Genomic DNA, 20,871 nt, shown 5'->3' with positions numbered 1-20,871 from the left:
TACAGAGCTCTTGATCAATAGTACACCATTATTAAGGTTCTATGGAAATGCGAACAAACCCCTTATTTTTAATCTTAGAGCTCCTTGAACCGATGATGCTTGATATTTGACTTCTCAGATCAAAATCGAGGCTCCGAAATTGCTTGAAAGGTGAAAATCGTAATTTAAAATGATTCTTCGAGTGAGCGAGGTTTAATCGATGGACAATGGAAAAACGTCGGGGAAATAAAGGCTTCGGAGCTTCTAAAATCCCCCTGAAAGGGACGAACAAATTCCTCTTAATTTTCGTCGACTCCGAGCAAACTGAAAGTCACTTTTTCCGAAGTCGACACGACGAAAGTAGTTTCAGAAAATACCTCTAAACTCTCTTATCAATTTCATCAAAATTGAGGCTCGGAATTTGTGTTCTCAAAATGAAAATAAAAAGAGCAATCCACCGTGAAAAATGAAACCCTCTTCGGTTTTTCAAAACTTGAATTCCCCTGCTTTTTCCAAATTAGTAATGTCGAGGGTATATTGTTGACTATTATTTCCGAAAATATTCATCAATTTTTCGAATTTTACTTTCCAATCCAGTGGCTGGAGCATGAAAATAATCACCCCAATTTCGATGAATCTTCTCTCAACTTTTTGGAACGCGATTCAATAAGATTTCACGTTTTTTTCAATTTGGCATGACGAATGTACTTTCGGGTCATAATTCCCGACGTTTTCGTCCGTCGGAATAGCAGCGATTGATTATTCAGTCCGCAATTACAAGCGGAAACCCGATTCCGTCATATTTTTGCCGTCGTTGACGCGGTCATTAATCCCACAAAATGTTTGAGAGGGGAAGAAAAATACTCGAGAGTGCTGACATTTTAATGAATTTCGAGATCCGTCAATAACGAGACCGAGAGTTCATTTCGATCGTATGTATTCGTGCGTCCATAGAAATTGATGCGCGCACTACAGTGAAGAGGGCTACGTTTATAGCGAGCGTGAAGTGCACGGCGACGATGAATCCGAGTTCATTAGAAGAAGCCACTGGGGCTTTTATATCGACGACTAATTAACGCGGTCAATGTATCGTTAAAAAGCCTTTTAATGATTCAGTTTCCAGAGGAGGCGCTCAACCATCGAGAGGTTTTTTCCGCGATTTATTGCCAAGAACTTGAAGTTTCTTTTTGCAAAATGAAACGCGAAATAGCGCCGAAGGCATGCGAGATTCATCTTCGTCTCCTAAATGTGACAAATTTCCAGACAATTTCGCATCGCTGTCTCGAGAAACTCTCGTTACTCACGGATCCATGAATTCAACTCGCTCGGTCGGCTTGACTCTGCAGTATCATTGCACCAATTGGGGATCGACCCAACAACTTTATGTCCCATTCCCATTGCCGAATTTATGTGGCTGAAACAGCGGATAAGGATATTGAGTCTGCGATGAATGTCGTCGAGATGAAAAGTCAGAACGGCAGCTTACGAAATTCGTAAGCTTTTCTTTACAAATGTTTTATGTATCATATTGTGTGGAATGTTGTGCAGTTATGATTCTGAGTTGGCATAAAAGCAGAATAATAATCTTTTGATAATTGCAGATGCATTCTAGAAAGCATTGAGGCGAAAAAATCCTTCAGCAAGTACTTTTCACTGTACTTGGTTACGATAGAAAATAATTTGATTTTGTTTCATAGCTAGAAATGTTTCTCAAAATTTTTCATTGACAATGCAAGAGTAGAAAATCATTTTAAGGTCGCGTCCTTTGAATACTCGGCGTTCCTTTTTTACGTTTTGAAGTTTAAATTGAGAAAACTTCGACTTCGTCGGAAACTTATTTTCACAGGAACGTTCGAAGAATTTGAGTTCGATTCGCTTCCATTTCCTTTCAGATTAAAAGTTTGCGAAAGAATTTTTTTTCTCATCTGCTCAAAACTATTTTCTTGCTTTACTTTCCTTGGAAAAATTGTCCTTCGCAAAGAAACATTTATTCTCGACTAGTAAGCGCGGAGTGAACTTGTTTCACGGTGGGGAAGTGGTCGATGAATAAGATCCGGAAAATCCTCAAAGTTCATCCCCGCGCGTGTACACACTGTGACGAGAACATATTCCGGTGGTAACTTCAGGGTTTTACGTCGCGTGTAAACTTGAAGGGTAAATCGTGGTTGATTTGAGAAGCGAGGGCGGCCACGGGGGTGCGCTTTTATCCAGCGTAGCCACAGAAACCAAGGCCTGCATATAACATCCCCTGTGGGGTCCGGTCCGCTCGGTCAATATCAGCCGAAAAGGGAGAATCGGCGAGGAAGAGAAAAAACTAACGAAAGGAAGGGAGAAGATTTTTGTATAAATCGTATCAAGGACAGAATTCGCTTTGAAAATGCATGAACTCGTTGTAAAAAATGGTCGATTATCGATTTAAAAAAAACTGTTAAAGTGAATTTGAAAAAGGAAAAAAAGAATGGCGAACGAAAGAGATATTCCATTCGACGCTTTCACGAGATTCTTTGAAATATCAAAACATCCAACAACTTTCTGAAGTTCCCGAAAACAAACGGGATATATTCGTCTCGGAATCCTGTAACGCTTGTCGAATCACTGAAATATCTAAAAATCATGAATAAAGAGAGATATTTACGAATCGATATTATGACAGGAGCAGCGTAACCACGAAGAGCATGAATTAGTCTCGTCGAGCGGTGGACCGAATATGGACCAATCAACGACGCAGGCGTAGCCGGATCCCCTTGGGCAAACTATTAATCAAATGGGCTTGTACGTTGGGGTGTTCCGGGTGAATATTAAAGCAGCTATCAAAAGGGTTGTGAATCCCCATGCACTCGCGTTCCCCGGGGAAAAAGTTGCCTGGAGAGTGCGCTGCGACCGGTCCCTTTTCCTTCTTCAATTATTACAAATAATGTTAAAATTTTCGATTCCTTTGAGTCGAGATTTTTGGCACAACTATGATGCTTGTATTTTGAAAAACACTCGAGAGAACACACGCTCGAATAAGAAGAGGAAAAAATCGTCGAGTTATTGGCATTTCAATGAAATTAATTTATTTCAATCGACCGATGCTGGTCGTCGAGCTGTGAGATATTTGAACGTCATTTTCTAAAGTAGAAAACCAAAGCATAATTTCGTATCCGCGGTCTTCGTTATTCAAAGGTATACAGACGAGAAATCGATTTTCGAATTCCTTCTTGTCCTCACTCTTCTCTCTGAATCGTTCATAAATTTCACGTTCTTCGCTCCACCCTTTTTTATCTGCCAATGCGAAAATATTGTGACAACCCCCCGAGGGTGTTTTTACTCCTGGAAGGGAGTCGGGGATCGCTCCATTGTAACATAAAAATAAAAAGTTTCCTCCGCGCGAGTTCGTCGGCTGGTTCGAGGGGGAGCAAAAACGAGCTCGAAAGGTCCTCGACAGGTCGAGATATCGGAGGCTGCTGCACTCATTGCGATCTGCGTTTTGAGTGCTTTCTGCTTTATTCTCAAAACGTATTTTAATTTGTTGAATCGTAAATGAAAAGTATGAGATCAACGAGATGTTTCGCTTTGATGGGGATTCGAAAGGATTTTTCGATCGCAGAGATTCAACGATGCAAATAATTTCTTCAATATTTTCCTTTGTGCTGGACCAGCTATCGCTACGTGCACGCACAAATTAAGGTAGTTCGTGCACGAAACGATTTTCTTCAAAAAATCTTGAAATTTACACAGAGTTTCATCGGGTAGTCGACTCACACGCATATCAATTTTTAAAGGGTTCGTCTTATTGGTTATTTCGATAAACCTGCTTGAATATGAAGAAAAATATTTTTTCCTCGATCCATTTCTCTTTGCGCTCTCTAATGCGATTTCGAACGTAAAAAATTATAGTAAATAATTATAGGGACAAATAAAATGTAGGTTTAAGTCAGTGATGGATCTCCGATTAATTAATGGCTTGTAATTTCATTCGTCAAAAGATAAGTTGAACAAATTTATTTCCAATTTCGAATTAATAACTTTAACATGAATTTAAAGTGATTATATCTTCAATTAGGATGTAAAAATTGATCGAATTTAGATCCTTTGGGCATGATCTACCTTAAGAGGATGGATCAGTCGGTATATCGCAACCGTGAGTGCGAGAGAGATAGCTGCAAATTTCGAAATCAAAATTCTTTGACAGAGTTTGACCGATTAAAAAAAGGCTCTGTCAGTCGATTTTTGCCATCGTTCTGCGTAGGCTGACAGAGCCTTTTTTTAATCGGTCAAACCGTGTCAGAGAATTTCAATTTCAAAAATTCCAAGTGAGGTTAGTCGACTGATCCATACTCTTAAATGAATATAATAAACCGATCGAATAAATATCAAAATGTATTCGACGTAGGAGTTTTTATATCTATAAAGCGAAAAATCGAGTTTCGTTTGTTAAATCAAGAGAACTGACGTCGCATTCATTTTAATGGGATTCGAGTATCGGCCTCTTCTGTCATCGCACAAGGGGGGAGCAAAATTTTTGTGAAAGGAATAAAAAATCTGTAGGAAGAGGATGAAGGAATAATTTTTTTTTTTTTGAGAAAAAAAATCGTAATTTTTTATAAGAAGACAAAAAAAACAGGCGGAATATTCGATGAAAGAGGTGGCCTTTGGAAATTAATCGTGCGGTGACAGTTTGACGTCGATAACCCTGGAAAAATGAAACCAGCGAAGTAATCGAAACCGATTCACGGACTTGGACTCGCCCTGCTTTCAACTTCGTGAGCGATCCCCGATCAGAAAAGAAATGGGAAAAGACGATTTACACTCGTTCGGTCGGGTCGTCGCAGCCATTCGGAAATTGGACGGACACCAAGGATCCTCGCAGCAGAGAATCTTGAACTACTTATCCGCCGAATATGGGCTGCCCAAGGAATCGATCAAACGTCCGGTAACTATCCGCGAGCTTTCTTCGATCGAACAGCTCACGAAAGTCGAGGCCGATGAGACACTTTCGTTTAATCGTTTTTTCTTTGCCATCGGGCTTCGTCACGAGGACACTAATTCAGTTGCCGGAGAGGCAACTTTTCGACGCTGCGAGCCGAAAATTCGTCACCAACCAACTTCTTAAAGTTCCTTTTCCAAATGAAATTCCTCCAAAAAGCTCCGATCCAACGACAATCTTAAGTTGCCTCTAATCATCCTCCATTCTCCCTGTTTTTTTTTTTATCATTCATAAACGAGCGAAAAAACAGAATGAAAGCTCCCCAAAATTTCTCCTTTTATTCACATTTCCATTATTTCAAGCCCCCGGAAATGCGAGTCTGAAAAATCGGCTTTCATGAACAAAAAATATCATTTTTCCTGTACACTGTTTTATCGTCACAAAGTTAAAAATTCTTTCACGTACTTCAACGCTTCCGAGCGAACCTGAAGACTCGAACGAGTGACTAAAAATCTTTTGACCTCATTCTCATTTCCAGTGCGTTAAATCGACGAAAGTGTCGAGTCGAAAAAAACGTTTCGTTAGGAAAAAAAAGTGTTAACCTTCCGGCTTTTTTCTCATTTGCCGTTTTTTCCGTGTAGTTGGCGAAAATATTGAAAAGATGCGAAGATTTTGGGATCGTGGAGCACCGTAACGGCGAATACACGTTCCAAAGGACGCCGGGAGCGGTCTCGATGCTGAAGAGGCCGAGTTGCTGCAAGTGTCCCTCGTGCACCGGGGAGTGTGGATATTGTCCAAAGACCGGAGGGCGGAAGGGGGGCGGGATAATGAAGAGCCGGCGCGGGGGGGGCGGGGGAGGCTGTTCGACGCGAAGTCGAGGCCGGAGCAAAAGGCGATCGGCAAGGAGGGCTCGAAGCTCGGGATGCGGGACGAAAAAGAGGCGAAAATCGAGAGCGGGAAGCGCGGGATGCGGGAGCAAAAGGAGACGAAAATCGAGAGCGAGGAGCGCGGGATGCGGGAGCAAAAGGAGACGAAAATCGAGAGGGAGGAGCGCGGGGTGCGGGAGCAAAAGGAGACGAAAATCGAGAGGGAGGAGCGCCGGATGCGGAAGCAAAAAGAGACGGAGATCGAGAGCGAGGAGCGCCGGATGCGGAAGCAAAAAGAGACGGAGATCGAGGGCGAGGAGCGCGGGATGCGGAAGCAAAAGAAGAAGGGCGAGCAAACGAAGGGGAGCGGGATGCGCGGGGGGAGGCGGAAGACGAAAAAGCCGGAGGAGAAGCAACAAATGCGGAAGCTCCAAATCCCGGCGTCGAAGCAGAGCGAGGAGCACTCGCGGGGGCGGAAAGTGCGGAGGCTCTGCACGCAGACCGCGACGAAGACGCTCCATCAAATCGAGAAATTGTGCTTCCGGACAACAAATCCTCAAACATTCCCCTTCGAGACTCTCTGAACACGGTACATAGGACGTGAGCGTTTTTTTCCTCCAATCGCTTCTCTCGCTCAATTGTTTTCATAAAAATTCTCATTATCACGAAATCCCCATTCTTTGGCTATCCCTATAGAAAATTCATAAGCGAAATTCATTATTTCGAGCAATAAACGATCATTGACGAGGAAATATGATTTCTCTTTGGTAGAGAACGTCAACCTGGAAAACGACCTTCCGATGCTCGAGCCAAGAGTCTCATTCGTCGACTGAAGAATCGCCTTTCCAAGCTCGCTTCGTCCCCGTATTACTATCGCAATTTATATTTTGTGCAATACCGAAAATATGTCGCGTTCATTTTTCCAGGCCGAAACTGCAGCGATCCAAAAAATTGGAAAAACATTTACAAACGCAATCTTTTTTTTGTACTTTCATTTTCTTTTGTACAGACAATTTATCCGTTGGCGTATTTATTTTCACAGTTTTTTCTAACTTTTCACAAAGTCCGTAAACAGAGCCTTCGTATTACAAAGACAAAGTTTCACGAAAAACTAACTTTTGTTACTTCTCATAACGTCATAATATTAACTAAATAAATTATTAATCGAAAATTAATCAATGAATAAATCGATGAATGGTTACCTCCAAAGTTTCTCCACTTTATTCTTCGACGGGGGTACCGAATTCGAGGAAATACACATCGAAGCGGGCGTTAAGGTAGTTCATTCGCGAAACAATTTTCTTAAGATGATGGATCAGTCGGTAATCACAACCGTGAGTGCGAGAGAGATAGCTGCATATTTTGAAAAGGAAATTTTTCCACATCGTTCGTCTGATCGAAAAAATAAAAATGTCATCGGATTTTTGCGATCGTGCTGCGTACGATGACATTTTTATTGTTTTAATCGGACGAACGATGTCAAAGAGTTTCAATATCAAAAATTCGAGGTGTGATTACCGACTGATCCATCATCTTAAGAAAATCTTGAAATTTACACAGAGTTTCAATGGATAGTCGACTGACACGCATATCAAATTTTAAAGAGTTCGTCTTATTGTTTAAACAAACCTGCCTAAATATGAAGAAAAATACACAGGGTTATAGGGACCGTGCGTAAAAAATCGTTTATCTTTCCATATAACGCAGGAACGCTTCTTACGGAGTTTATGAAAAACATACGCGATAACGAATAAGCATATAACGAAGATCAGGGTAAAAATTCGAGACGGTGTCTCACTCACTATAGTAATAAAAAAAATATTACGTTAAAGATTGAACGAAATTGGTAATGAGCACTTGTGTAACCTCACATTTGCTTATTTCGGCAATTTGTTTTTCCTGGCTTGGTTCATTCCTGTCATAGCCTCTGTTTTTTCATCAACACTTTTTTCTCGATCCATTTCCCTTTGTGTTTGCCCTTTGCGCTCTTTAATGCAATTTTTAACATAAAAAACTATAGTATTTTAGCCAGGGACGAATGAAATTTGGGGTTCGGTCGGTGATGGATCCCCGATTAACGAATGGCTTGTAATTTCATTCGCCGAAAGATAAGTTGAAAAAGTGTATTTACAATTTTTAATTAATAGCTCTGACATTAATTTAGAGTGATTATATTTTTAATTAGGGAGTAAAAATCGATCGAATTTAGACGCCCATAAAATACGATCCTTCGGGCATGATCTACCTTGAATAAACGAAATTGGCGTGAATGTGTTTGACAAAATAATTGAATGCGTTTTCCAGTATATTCTGTGAGCCGAGATTCAGATGAAGAGCGTCAGATCGTGAAAAATGAATCGCTCCTTTATACCATATTGCGGAGTACGAGAGAGCTCTTCGGGAGTGCACGAGTGCACTTTCGATATTGCTCAACTTCAGAGTGGATGAGTTTGCAAAAACGTTTTTTTGCCAACAATAGACTCCATGCTTGTGTTTTTTCTCTCCTCAAGAGAATCAACGAACGAGATGATAGGTCACGTGCCGTGGTAATCAATGTCGAACATCTCTAGTGTCGATTATTCTGACGTACGAAAATCTTCCAAAGCTGGAGACTCAAAAGCTCAAGATCTCTTTGGCTAAAGAACCTTTCCGTCTCATCGACATTTATGCCACAATCTCTTTGTCTCAAGGCACGTTTTTCCTCCTCTCTGCGCTACTCCGATTCTCTATTTTTGCCTTCCCCCATTATTTTCCGCTCGAGAATTATTCTCGGTGAAAAAATCATCGAAATACAATGGAAATGAGAATTCAACGCTCCGAGCTCAAACACATCGCTGGCGAATTTAACTGGGATGCACATGCGAAGTGCCCCGAATTTCGGTCCAACGAAAATGAACGAAATATTTTGCTCCTACGTTCAAATATTTCATTTCGATCTTCATTTCGATATTTCATTTCGATTTGTCTTAATTCAGCGATATTTCGAAGACTCCGGGGTCATCCGGACCCCGGACTACAACAAAGAGGTTTCCGAAGGGTGAACGTAAGCGAGTGATCATCATTTTCATCACTGAAATAAAACATTCAGTTTGACGCGAGCAACAAGATACTATTGAAATACCCAAACAAAATAATTCGCAAATCCGGTCGATTAAAAGAAATTATCATTGGAGTAGCTAAAAAATCTTGAGCCAATAAATTATAACATTCGTTCGAACAAATTCACTTCGTTCGGACGATTCGGGGGATTAATCTGCCAAGAACATCCATATGACTCAGTGGAATAAACTAAATAATTAACCAGTCAAAAAATAATCGACGAATCCACCAAATTTTCTTTGTAAAAAATGGATTTGGTTCAGTAAAGAATTTCTTTGTCCCCGCGGTGCCTATGAATCTATGAAGCCTCGAGTGTTCTTCAGATTGTTTTCCAACTTGCTCGGCTCCCCAGTTTCACAATCCACTCAACATTTCGCCCAGTATTTTAATCAGTCGGATAAACAAGAGATTGTACTTTGAGTGCGATTACGAGTGGATTAATAAAAGCGACGCAGTTCCTGGATCTTCGAAACTCCGAGCCCTTTGTCCCGTCTCGATTGGCGATGAAATAAAAACGAGGTGAAAAACGCTGGAGGCAAGTTATCGAAAGAATTTAAGGGAGTTGAATGCGAGTGGATAAAAATAACACGCTGACTTTCTTTGATCCTGGAGCGACTGTAATTCGGTTCTTCGGCTTCAATATTCATGGGTGATTCCTCGGTAGGATTCACCCTTGTTCAGAGCTCGAGCGAGAGCTGCGAAGCCACGAGAGAGGGTGGAAAATGCGCGTACGTATTTTTCGAAAGTGTCTCTGTGAGAGCTGAAAAATGTAAGCTCTCAGAATATTCTCGGTGCTGCGACTGTATGCCCATTGCTTTGACATATTCTTCGCGGTTAGGGGAGCAGAAAAAGTAATGCTGTAGATCCACGAGAGAGAACAGCCCTGTTTTCCTCCATCCTCCATTCTCTTTTATTAACGCATTCATTCGGGACCGAGCTCACAGTTTTCTTTCCCTTCTTCTTCATTTTTTTTTTATTAAAATTTTATGCAGGCGCCGATGGCTTTCCTCACGTCTGAAATGACAGTCCCCTAAAATATCTATTTGAATATAAATTGCAGCTGGTCCACCGGTTTGATCTTCGCGCCTGAATCATTTCGTGAAATCAGAAATTCTAAATCGAGTTTTCGTGCTTTCCATTATAAATAAAAAGTTACTTTTTACCAACTTTTTATATCATAAGTGGCAATCAAATTTCTTTCGAATTGAACAAATGAATATCTGCTTATTTCATTTATCAATTTATTCATTCACTTGCTTCTGCTCAAGCTCGCAACATTTCCGCCCTTCTCGAGCCAATTGCAGTGCCCCTTGTCGCTCCTTCCCATTGTTACGATCTTTCGAAAGTGGCCTAATTCAAACTTTCTTTCTCTCTTTCTCCCCTATCTTTATCTTTATCTTTCTCTCCTTCTATGTAATTGTCGAAAGGGGTTCCCCTTCTCCATTGTCATTGGCGACACAGTCAGCTTATTCGCACCCCCAACATCCGGGGATATACATAGTAGAAATGCACACATACAAAAATATGCATGAATGTAACTGTGCTGTTAAATGATCCATTGAAAACCGGCCAATTGAATTGTAACATTCAATCAAAAATAAAACACCGAATAACGTTCGTGGAATCATAAAACATTTTTGACATTGACGCTATCGAACGAGATGCAGTGACTTCTCATTTGGAAATGCTTATAATTATTATTATTGTTGTTATAATTTGTTTATGAAAATCGTGCAGTTGATTCTCCACATCGCTGACTCGAAGCTTCGTCTGCTCGTCGTTTTCCACCTTCCTGCTTTATTTATACGATTCGCTTTTCTCTCCTCTCTCTCTCTCTCTCTCTCACTTTGCCTGGGAAGACATCGATCCACGCTCGCCACCCTCGTGTGCTCTTCACAATCTTTAGTTTTTATATTCACTGGCCAATTCCGTCTTGATATTTTTAGAATGTCATCAAAATGGATTTATAAACGATGAACGATTTTTTGACACGATGTTCAAGGGTTTTTAGTATTTATCCAAATTGCCAAGGTTTTTTCCGAGCATCTGTAAATTTAATCGCGAATTATCATGTTCCTATATATTTGAGAAAATAGAAGCAAAAATTACTCCGAACAAGAAATTCGAAGTTATTTTATATTTAATGAACATTTTGAAGTTACACTTTGAAGATGAACATCTTGAGACCTTGCCTTGGCTACTTTTCTTCGGACGAAACACGAGATCGAATAAGAAAGAGAGGATGGTAGAGTTTGCACGTATGTGTGAAAAAGTAGGGCACGTTTTGCCTGAGCGCAGTCAACGCGAGAGTTATGCGAACGAACGAGGCATGCACGGTGCATCATACTCGAGCGAAGAGGGTGCAAGTGAGAAAAAACCGAGAGACACTGTACCCGAGTCTTCTCTCGGCACAACGGGGACGAAAGCTCGATTAATATTCTCAGTATCTCGCGTGACTTGTATAGAAAATCTTCGTCGTAGTTTCGTCATCGTAGGCCACGAAATTCGGGGATAAAGTTGGCCCGAAAACTTGGAGAATCCAATTCTTAATAAGCGAATGAAGAAAAAAAATAATTTCCAGGTCAAATCAAGCAGTGAAACGACGCGATTAATAACTTTTAAATCATTTATTGTGCAATCGATAAAAATTGAATCGATCATAGCGAATTTGGGCTCGACGAGATTCTCATCGAAATGATTTTCGAACGAAGTACATGAATTATGTTGAAATTTCAAAAAATACTACCATTTTTTATTTTTCCTTATTTTTCAGCTGAGAGCAGATGGGAAGAACTGCATCCTAGCGGGGAAAGACCTCCGGCCCTTCAAGAACACAGCGCAGTTGCTTACAAGGATTGCCTTTACGTGTTTGGCGGAGAGCTCGGATTCTCTGCAGGCACCGAAACCCCACTTTGGGTTTACAATGTCAAGGTAAAATGGAAGAAAAGCAACGTTCAAAGAACATTGAGAAACACGTGAACACTGCATGATTGGAGGTTCATTCACATTTTGATTAATTCAAATCTTTGAAACCTCTTGACATTTTTCGTATACGAAAGCCTTTCCTCGTCATATTTTCCCTTATATTTTTCTAATCTACTTTTTTCATATATAAAATATATACCTGAGCCGAAAGAGGTCAAAGCCTCTCGAAGCCCTTTGTTTTTGGTCGACCGACATTAAAACGTCGTTGAGTATAAAGCTCGCAGTTTGGCTTTGACCAAAGGAAATTCGAGATAAGCGATTTCGTCTTGGCCCCTCGTTCCCTCCCTCCAATGCCTTCTCAATTCCTCAACGAATGCTTTTTCGAGCGATTCTTGGCTCGAGGAGACGAGAAACTGCAATAAAACTCAATCTTTTTAGGTTGCTGAGAATCTCTTTCGTCTTTTTGGACTTTGGCTCGGTGCGACTGTATATTTGTGCCACTTGATCGTTCATCGAAGATCCACGTTATTACGATCGTCTGCAAGAGTTGCTCGACCGTTTCGACTGTTATCAATCAATGATTTCATACCGATGATTAAAAAGTACATTTCCCCATTGATTTCCAACGGTTTTTCTCCTTAATCGTCTTAAATGTGTCAATGAAACGAGAGAATGTTTAAATGCTTCAAATCATGAAGAACCATTCATTTCATACCGTGCAAATTCACATACGCCTTTCTGCTTCTAACCGCTCTCCTGCACGTATAATCACGGATTTGGCTGGTTGAGTTTATAACCTGTCTGAGCACATCGTTCCTGTAACTACTATTGTCCCAATATGCTCGAACGCGTGCCACTAGAATTTCCCAATCTCCCTCAAGAATTGATCCTCTCTCCGGGTTTTCTCACCCTTCCGATGAGAGCTTTCCCCTCAGCCAGACACGCTGAATTCTCGTGGGACATGCCTTCGTTCCAAACTCAAATTCTTCGAAGATATCTCCAAATTGAAAGTGTATTCCACACGAGTCAATTGATGATGGGATAATACGATTTTTCACTCCTACTCGGACGTGTTCAAATTTCCTTCGCGAATTTCAGCCCCGTTTTTTTGGCTCAATTCGATTCTGTGCTTCAATTTCATATCAATAAGGAAAATATTATTTCAGCGTAACCTGATTTCGTTGTTGAAAAATTGTTTTTATTTTTTATTTTTTTCTTTTTGCATTTGAAACAGAATTTCAATTCAACACTGGAATCAAATTTCAACGAATTTGTGCGAGTTTAAAAAGTCGTTCAGATTTCTTTGACGAAGACATTTCAGCACCGATTTAAAATCTCCATCTATATTTTCACATTGTGAATCGAAATTCAATTGACTAAAAAAATGAATGCAGTGTCTGGAATAAGTGGAATCGAATCACCCAGCGTGCATCGTCCTTTTATCATATTATTCCTCTCATAAAGAAGCAAATTTTAAATAAAAAATTTGAAAATTTTTTAATCAAATCAAAAATGAATATTGGTCCAATTGACGAAACTGTGAAAAATAAGGGTTGCTGGAATCGTCGAAAAAGTTTCGAGACCTTGATCTCGAAATTCCGGTGCTGATTTTTCTCGTATTAATTTTCGAGTGTGCGATGAAAAACGAGAGACACGAAGGTTGTATTCGCGTAAGGGCATTATTGTGGAAATATGGTGGTCCTTGGTGTGACACTCGGGAGTGTGACAACCCTCGAAGTCGATTGCTATACAAGGGTGTAGATGGATCGAGAGAGAGAGAGTGAGAGAGGGGGGGGGGTTGTTTCGAGAGTGGAAGGGCACGTGTAAAACTTGTTACCGATGACGTAGCTATTGATTTAGCGGTTTCTGTCGAGGGTGCCAAAACGGAAACTCTCCTGTTTTTTTCTCTTTCTCCTTCTCGTTGCCGCGCGATGATCGAGCCTCTTTTCGTATTTTTCTCCCACCCCCTTTGGTGATTCGCACAAATACGAGAGCAGAGAACCCCATGGGTGTCCTTGCCCCCGTACAGCCCTTCTAGCTTTCGCAGTTTCCCTTCGTAAAAGATGTCTGCACGACGTCATTAAGCGCCACCTTGACACCAGAGGGAACTCTAATTCTCTCTGCCTCCCCATTCCATCTTCTGTATCGACCTTCTATATACGTATAATGTCGACATTCCTGATGTTACGAGGGTCCTGATGGTCATTATCGATAGAACAAAGGATTCGTCTTATTCTCCCCAGGCTCGAACCTTTATTCAATATGCATTTGAAGATGAAATCCATGGACGTTGTATATTTATACTTTGATCGTGCACTGAGAAAAAAACATTGTTGATTCTATAGCAATCTATGTTCTTGGACAAGTTATCTTGAGTTAACTGCGCAATGTTTTCGGAGAGAATGAATCTACAGTTTGATCTGAAACTATTTTGTTCGTTTGTTGATGTTTAACCTTGTGATCACATATTTCATTGGCCCCTCGTAATAGCGCATTTCGGTGTTCCAATGAGTTTTATTTCTCAGTGTGCAACGAGGTTGGGCACGACTCGTATTATGGTGAAGAAAAACTTGTTTTTTCGATCGTTGGCAAATATTTATCGTTTGACGGAATTTCTGTCATGAAATATTGTCCGAACGCAACTTTCGTACTGGTCAATCTTTTCGTTATCGAGAAACGAAAAAACGATGAATTATTGAACGAGATTAGCGAGTCCAAGAAGCTTTCAGCGTTTGGTAGAAAATTCTGGGCATTTTTGAGCCCGCTGCAAACTTTTCGTTGGAAAAAATTCGATTCTGAGGTCAGTATCGAATAATCGGAGTTCTTTTCATGGCGATTTGGTTATTCGATGACTTGGAAAAAAATGCGGTGACTCGTTGCAGAAAGAGTGGAAAATTTGATGGAATTTTTTTATTACGCAGTGATCACAGGCACACAAGCATGGAAATTTATCATCTCGACGTTTCCTGATTACTTTGGATCTTCCCGACGCCTTTAAGGCCTGTTAGCAAGATCAAGGGGTTGCGAGGGTAAGTGTAACGTAACCGAGGGCTCAATGTCCTCCTCAAGGACGATCTCGGTCGAGGCTTCAGGAACGGCGACAAGAGGAGGGGAAATCAGTCTCCCGTATAACTCTGAGATTTCAATTTCGCGCACGAGTTACATTTGCCTATCGTACTCTCTCGTTCGGCAGCTGGAAAAGGGAACGAAAGGGCGACGTATCGAGTTTCGGGTCGACGCTCCCGGCAAACAGAGCCCGCGAGCCATTGCATTTTTTACCGTTGTTTTTCTAATTCGTTTGGAACTCGAAAAATCGTAGAATTTCAAATATAAAAATAGTCAAGAAATGAATAATTTTAATAACGTTATCTCGTTACTCTGAAAATCGAGCGACTTTTTTAACTCTCCGAACAGAACTTCCGTCATAAATATTTGATGAGGGGACTGAAAAGAGCCGAAATCTTCGAAGCATATACTTTCATTTCATGAATTTTCAAAGCCCTTTGATTGCCGATGATTACAGCCCAACAAGGGTGCAAAGCACCCTCGTACTTCTCCTTCGTTTTCCCCTGCAGGGAACTCAAGAAGCTTCCCTGAATTCGTTACAAGAGAACGCCTTCGCCGGTTCGGGCAAAGCTCTTGGGTCTAGTAAAAGGTGCAGTTTCGTACAAGATGGTCGAGAGAAGCTGTTGACACCAGATGTTGCCAAAAACGACGTTCCCTCCCCCCACATCCTCGCTCACGCTCACAGCTTGCTCGTTCGTTCACACATCGCGGAGAAGGAATCGTCGAAGATTTCACTCCGGGCGAATACGAGAAGAGACCACCAAGAGCGAGGAAAGCGATACACCCTCCTATGGGAATCCATGGGGAATAAGTGCAAAAACAGGGGTGTGGAGCTCTCGACGTATATTCGATATATTTCGAGTAACGTTTTCCAGAACACTCGATTTTTAATGCATTCGTACATTCATAGTTTTAGCTTATTATCGGCCCTTCCGCTCAACTTTCAAGGGCTCTTTTTCAAAAGAGAATTTTCAAAAGATCGATTTTTTTATTGCATTTTTCGAAAGTTTACGCATATTTCAAAGTATCATACTAAAATTTTATAAAGATCTGAATTTTATAAAGTCTGAGTGTACTTTTGAGCGAAGTTTACTTGGCTGTCTGAGCGCGCTATAGTACCGCGCACCTGCCTTAAACGCGTTTTTCACAAAATTATCGTTTTTCGACGGCTCGTTGATCAAATCTCCGAAACTATTCGACCGATCTCTACCAAAATTTTACCATGTGCTCTTTATGAGTATAGCTGTAGCGCGTATCGTACGAATTTTGAAATTTTTAGTGGGACTATTTTTTTTTTTTTTTTTTTTTTTTGAAAAAAATGATGAAGAAAATGTGCTTTTTTGGATTTGGAATAAATGGCAGTCATTTTTTCGTTTTGGAAATAAATCAAAAATCGTATGACATGTGCTTTTCTCTACGAAAACTGAGTAAAATGAATATTTTAAAAAATTTTTTGTGTATTCTAAGAGTGTATTTTTCAGTCCCAACATTTTTTGTATCCAAATTTATAATTTATTCGGGTGAAAAAAATTTGTGAATGTAGTCTTTCTTTTGCTCGTCCAAAATTAGGATAGGCTCCTCGACTTGGAACTGTCGATGGGGAAAAAACTATTTTTCCTAAGGAACAATTACCGCGAATAAAATGGCGCGTCAACTTTGATTTTACGGACTCGAGTTTTATTACACCGGAAATGAAAATTTGTTTATTCAACTGCATTGATATTATTGAACGAGAGTTTGGTTGATCCAATCATTTTTAGGTGTAAAATCGCGCGCCGAAACCGGTGTTATTTGGACTATGACGAGAAAATTCGGTCGAAAACTTCGTTGCTCCGTTCGATAACTTTTTTCAGGATTTCCAAATGATTTTGTCGCTTTTGTAAATCGAACTAAATACTTTGCTTCAGAGAAACGAAGTTTGGATCGATGATCGTTTTTCAGTGTTGAGAAATATTCGAACGGCTTAACAAATTCTCGTATAAAAGGCTCCGCGTAACGTGAAATATAAATAATACTCAAGTCCACCGCATGACGAAGACGCGAGAATTTTCTATCGGAATAAGAAACCGCAATGCGCTCGTTTGCTACGCCCGCGAGGCCATTTAGCGCGTTACTTGGACCCTCTAATGCTCGACGGGGTCAATTTGACTTGTAAATTTTTGCGAGCTCGGTATAATGCGAGAGACATTGAGCGAACGACTTCTGGTTGTAATAAAATTCAAACCCTTTCGCTTGTGATTCACATGGCAGCATTTTCCTATGTAAGCTCCTCATGATCAGCGTTGAAAGAAGTGCAAGGACTAAAAAGTGTAACGCGTACGCGTCGTTGGAGAAAAATGTACGAACAAACATTTCTCCTCTTCATTTTTTTTCTTCCGAGAGTAAAGCAACGAGACAAAACATGGAAAAATCTCCATAAAACATGAGCCCTTTTAAACTCTTCTGGTCTTCCTCTTTCTCGCTTTTTTGCCACAAAAAAGACAGAGCGCTCGACACCAGAAACGGCGAGCTTTTCAAACGAGTTACCATGACTACCTTTGCTCCATTTGTTTTTAATCACTGGACCATGGAAAATCTTCTCCCGTCCGCTCTCCTTTTTTTTCTCCTCTACACACTTTTCCCGTCCTTTTCCCGTTCCTACTGTACTCTCGCATTGTACCCACGTACACAATGTTCATTCCGAATTCGTCCGAAGAGAGCTTGGATTACCGAAAGCCACCCTCGGTTACTCGGAGACGAGATAAAAACACGATTGAAGCCCGATGCGAGGGTGAAAACATCCCTCTGCCGAGCACCCCCCCGCGACGCTCCTTTCAACCCTCCCTCTAAATTTCTCATACGATTTATTACCACGTGACTCCTTGCAGCTTCCATTCCATTTTCCTGTAGCGTTCCTCGCCATAGAAATATTCAAGCGCCAAATCGCAGTCTTCGTACATTCGTTCTCATCATTTTTCCAATCGTTTCGTATTTCCATCACTTTTCCATCGTCTAATTTTCTTTTTCCTCGTTATATCTGTAGACCAATTCGTGGAGAAAAATAAGAGCACAGAGAGGTTGCGCAGTTCCTAGGGGACGAAGAGGACACACGTCACTCGTACATCGAGGCCAAATGCTCATTTACGGAGGGTATCAAGACCTCCGAGGAAGCTCACCCGAGCTCTGGGCTTTTCATTTTGGTAATTCTCCCATTTTACACCATTTATTCGGTCTTTAAAACCCCTACCTTAAAAAATGACCTCGAAAAGCCATTTTTCGAATGATATTTTTCATTTTGCACACTGTTTGCCACTGAATTCGAGCGAAATGCTATCAAATCGTACCCCGTTCTGTTCGTTACGAAAAACCGGATAAAACGATGTACGATCGTGCCCCGGCGTTGTACGCGAGCGACATTTTACGGCGACGAGAATACCGGGCTCGTCATTTACCTCAATGTAGCTTCCACTTTCGAAAAAATAAATTGCGGTGCTCCAGAATCCAAATTTTGTCGTCGCAGAGCCTGAAAAAAAATTATTTCTACATGAAAATGACGCAACAGTGATTCGCTCCAAACAACAATGGGATCGAACAAATGGTGAAGTTATTTGTTTGAATTCATGCCAGAAACCGAATCCTGGCATCTTCTGTCGTCAAGCGAATGTGGACCAGCAGCTCGGCACAAACACTCGGCTGTTCTGCACTGCGATGCCATGTACGTTTATGGGGGAATGACGGATCTTCAAGAGCGCAGCGATTGTTGGAGATGGGACGTGAATACAGCCTCGTGGTATTTGCTCAAGAGCAAACCGGGCCCGGGGCCGCTTCACGGTCACGCAGCTTGTCGGTTACCGAGTTGCATGCTCATTTTCGGAGGTGAGAGCGGCGGACTCGCGACCAATGAATTGTGGCGTTTTCATTTTGGTAAGTTTCATGATACAATGATTTGAATTTTTGCACCTTCGGAAATGAATTTTTTGCTGATGCAGTGCGAAGTTGAATTTTATTCAATAAATAATGAAATTTATTTGACAAATATGAAAGTATAAAATTCATGTTTTGTTTTTGTTTTTTTTTTTTCTTCATAGGCACCGAGACTTGGGAAAGATTGGCAGTTCCGGGACCAAAACCTCAGCCAAGAGCGGAGAGCGTTGCTCTTGCAGTCTCCGAATTATTGATACGGGGCCCGGGCACTGACAATCCACGACCGAGACAACGCAATCAAAAACCACGTTTTCAATCCAACAGGATTTCACCCCAGGAAGCACCGGCCAGACCGAGCTTTCTTAAAGAAATTTCCAAACTATCACAAATCAATTTATCTCGGTTAAGCCATCCGAACAAATGCAGCTATTCCGTCCTCAGTGGGCATGACGACAACGAAGAAAGCCCACAGGAACTCATTAATCAACAGGTGCACTATTTTTTCCGCATTTTTTCGTAACGATTCCGTTTTTCACTTCACAATGTAGTCACTATAATAAAATATGTAAAAATGGATATTTTCTTTTCAAACAAACACAATAAAAGAGTCAAGGTAGATCATGCCCGAAGGACCGTGTTTTATGGGCGTCTAAATTCGATCGATTTTTACTCCCTGATTAAAGATATAATCACTCTAAATTAATGTCAGAGTTATTAATTAAAAATTGTAAATACATTTTTTCAACTTATCTTTTGGCGAATGAAGTTACAGACCATTCGTTAATCGGGGATCCATCACCGACCGAACCCCAAATTTCATTCGTCCCTGGCTAAAATACTTTTTATGTTAAAAATTGCATTAAAGAGCGCAAAGGGAAATGGATCGAGAAAAAAGTGTTGATAAAAAGACAGAAGGCTATGACAGGAATGGCCGAAGCCAAGATGAAACAAAATACCGAAATAAGCGAATGTGAGGTTACGAGTGCTCATTGCCGATTTCGTTCAATCTTTAACGCAATATTTTTTTTATTACTAGTGAGACGCCGTCTCGAATTTTTTCCCTGATCTTCGTTGTATGCTTATTTGTTATTGCGTACGTTTTTCATAAACTTCGTAAGAAGCGTTCATTCGTTATATGGAAAGACAACCGATTTTTTACGCACAGTTTCCTATTTATCTCAAAAACTTAAAAATTTGATATGCGCTTCAGTCGACTACCCATTTAAACTCTGAGTTAACTTCAGGACTTTTTTAAGAAAATTGCTTCGTCCATGAACTACCTTAAATAAACTTTCTTCATTTCAAACTTTGGAAAAAGTGAAGAAAGAAGGAAGAAAGACGTTGCGTGGCATGAAATAGCGAATGAATAGAATAGATTCGATTAGAAATGAAAAAGGTGCCTGGCGCACGACAGGCCAACTCGTATTATCCGTTTCAGCAAGTCGACGGGGAGGTGGTTGAGCCGAGTACGGGCATGGTAAAATCGAGAAGCGCGAATACGTTGGCCCGCAGAAGGCAAAGAGCTCCGGAAATGTTGATGAAGAACAACAGCGTGGATAACGGTACGAGAAGCTGTGGAATGACGCGAGATCCGATCTCGGTGCCGAATTTTCGAGCTCTGACATTACCGACGCCGGTTCTCACGCCGGTCGAAGCATCCCGACTCGTATTCGTCGACCCTGACGAAGACAGTGACGAGGAAAAACGGGAACCACCGACTTCGAGGTTGATCGAAGTCGCGGAGGAGAAAGGGTTGGTTCAGAGACGACGAAGCTGTATAAAAATCTTCATAGTAACGCCTTAAAAATAACAATTTTCATTTGATTTCATCTAGTTTAATGAAAGACAATCTTTTAGATCGAATGAGCATTTTTTTTCTGGATCCCGGAGTGATTTGAGTTTATTCAACTGAATGTTGGAAATTTCCTATTGAATGATTAACCAAATAGCTAATATGGGACGATTGTTTTTCGAACAACTAATACATTATTTATTTACTTACGCATATTTTTTAATTATTCCGATAAATATTTGTTTGAATCACAATAATCGAGTGAACTATACGGTAATCATTCGGATGAATTAATTTTCGTTTTATTTCCACGTTATTTGGTATTTTGGTTG

General features: G+C 40.8%; 1 protein-coding gene across 3 annotated transcripts in view; it reads left to right on the top strand.

Annotated features, from left to right (window-relative positions):
• LOC122408135 (uncharacterized) overlaps positions 1 to 20,871 on the top strand; it is a 45,704-nt gene that overhangs the window by 18,907 nt on the left and 5,926 nt on the right. For 2 of the 3 annotated variants that reach the window (XM_043414754.1, XM_043414755.1), the window contains exons 3-7: positions 11,627 to 11,784; positions 17,867 to 18,023; positions 18,451 to 18,747; positions 18,912 to 19,237; positions 20,162 to 20,499. In XM_043414754.1, coding sequence (XP_043270689.1) covers positions 11,627 to 11,784; positions 17,867 to 18,023; positions 18,451 to 18,747; positions 18,912 to 19,237; positions 20,162 to 20,499 — 1,276 coding nt within the window. The remainder of the gene's footprint in view (positions 1 to 11,626; positions 11,785 to 17,866; positions 18,024 to 18,450; positions 18,748 to 18,911; positions 19,238 to 20,161; positions 20,500 to 20,871) is intronic. The other variant, XM_043414756.1, reaches the window with a different exon arrangement.

Source organism: Venturia canescens, chromosome 3 (assembly GCF_019457755.1).
Source record: "Venturia canescens isolate UGA chromosome 3, ASM1945775v1, whole genome shotgun sequence".
In the NCBI taxonomy this organism is placed as follows: domain Eukaryota; kingdom Metazoa; phylum Arthropoda; class Insecta; order Hymenoptera; family Ichneumonidae; genus Venturia; species Venturia canescens.
Note: the sequence above shows the minus strand (reverse complement) of the source record. Positions and strands in the feature narration are given on the sequence as shown.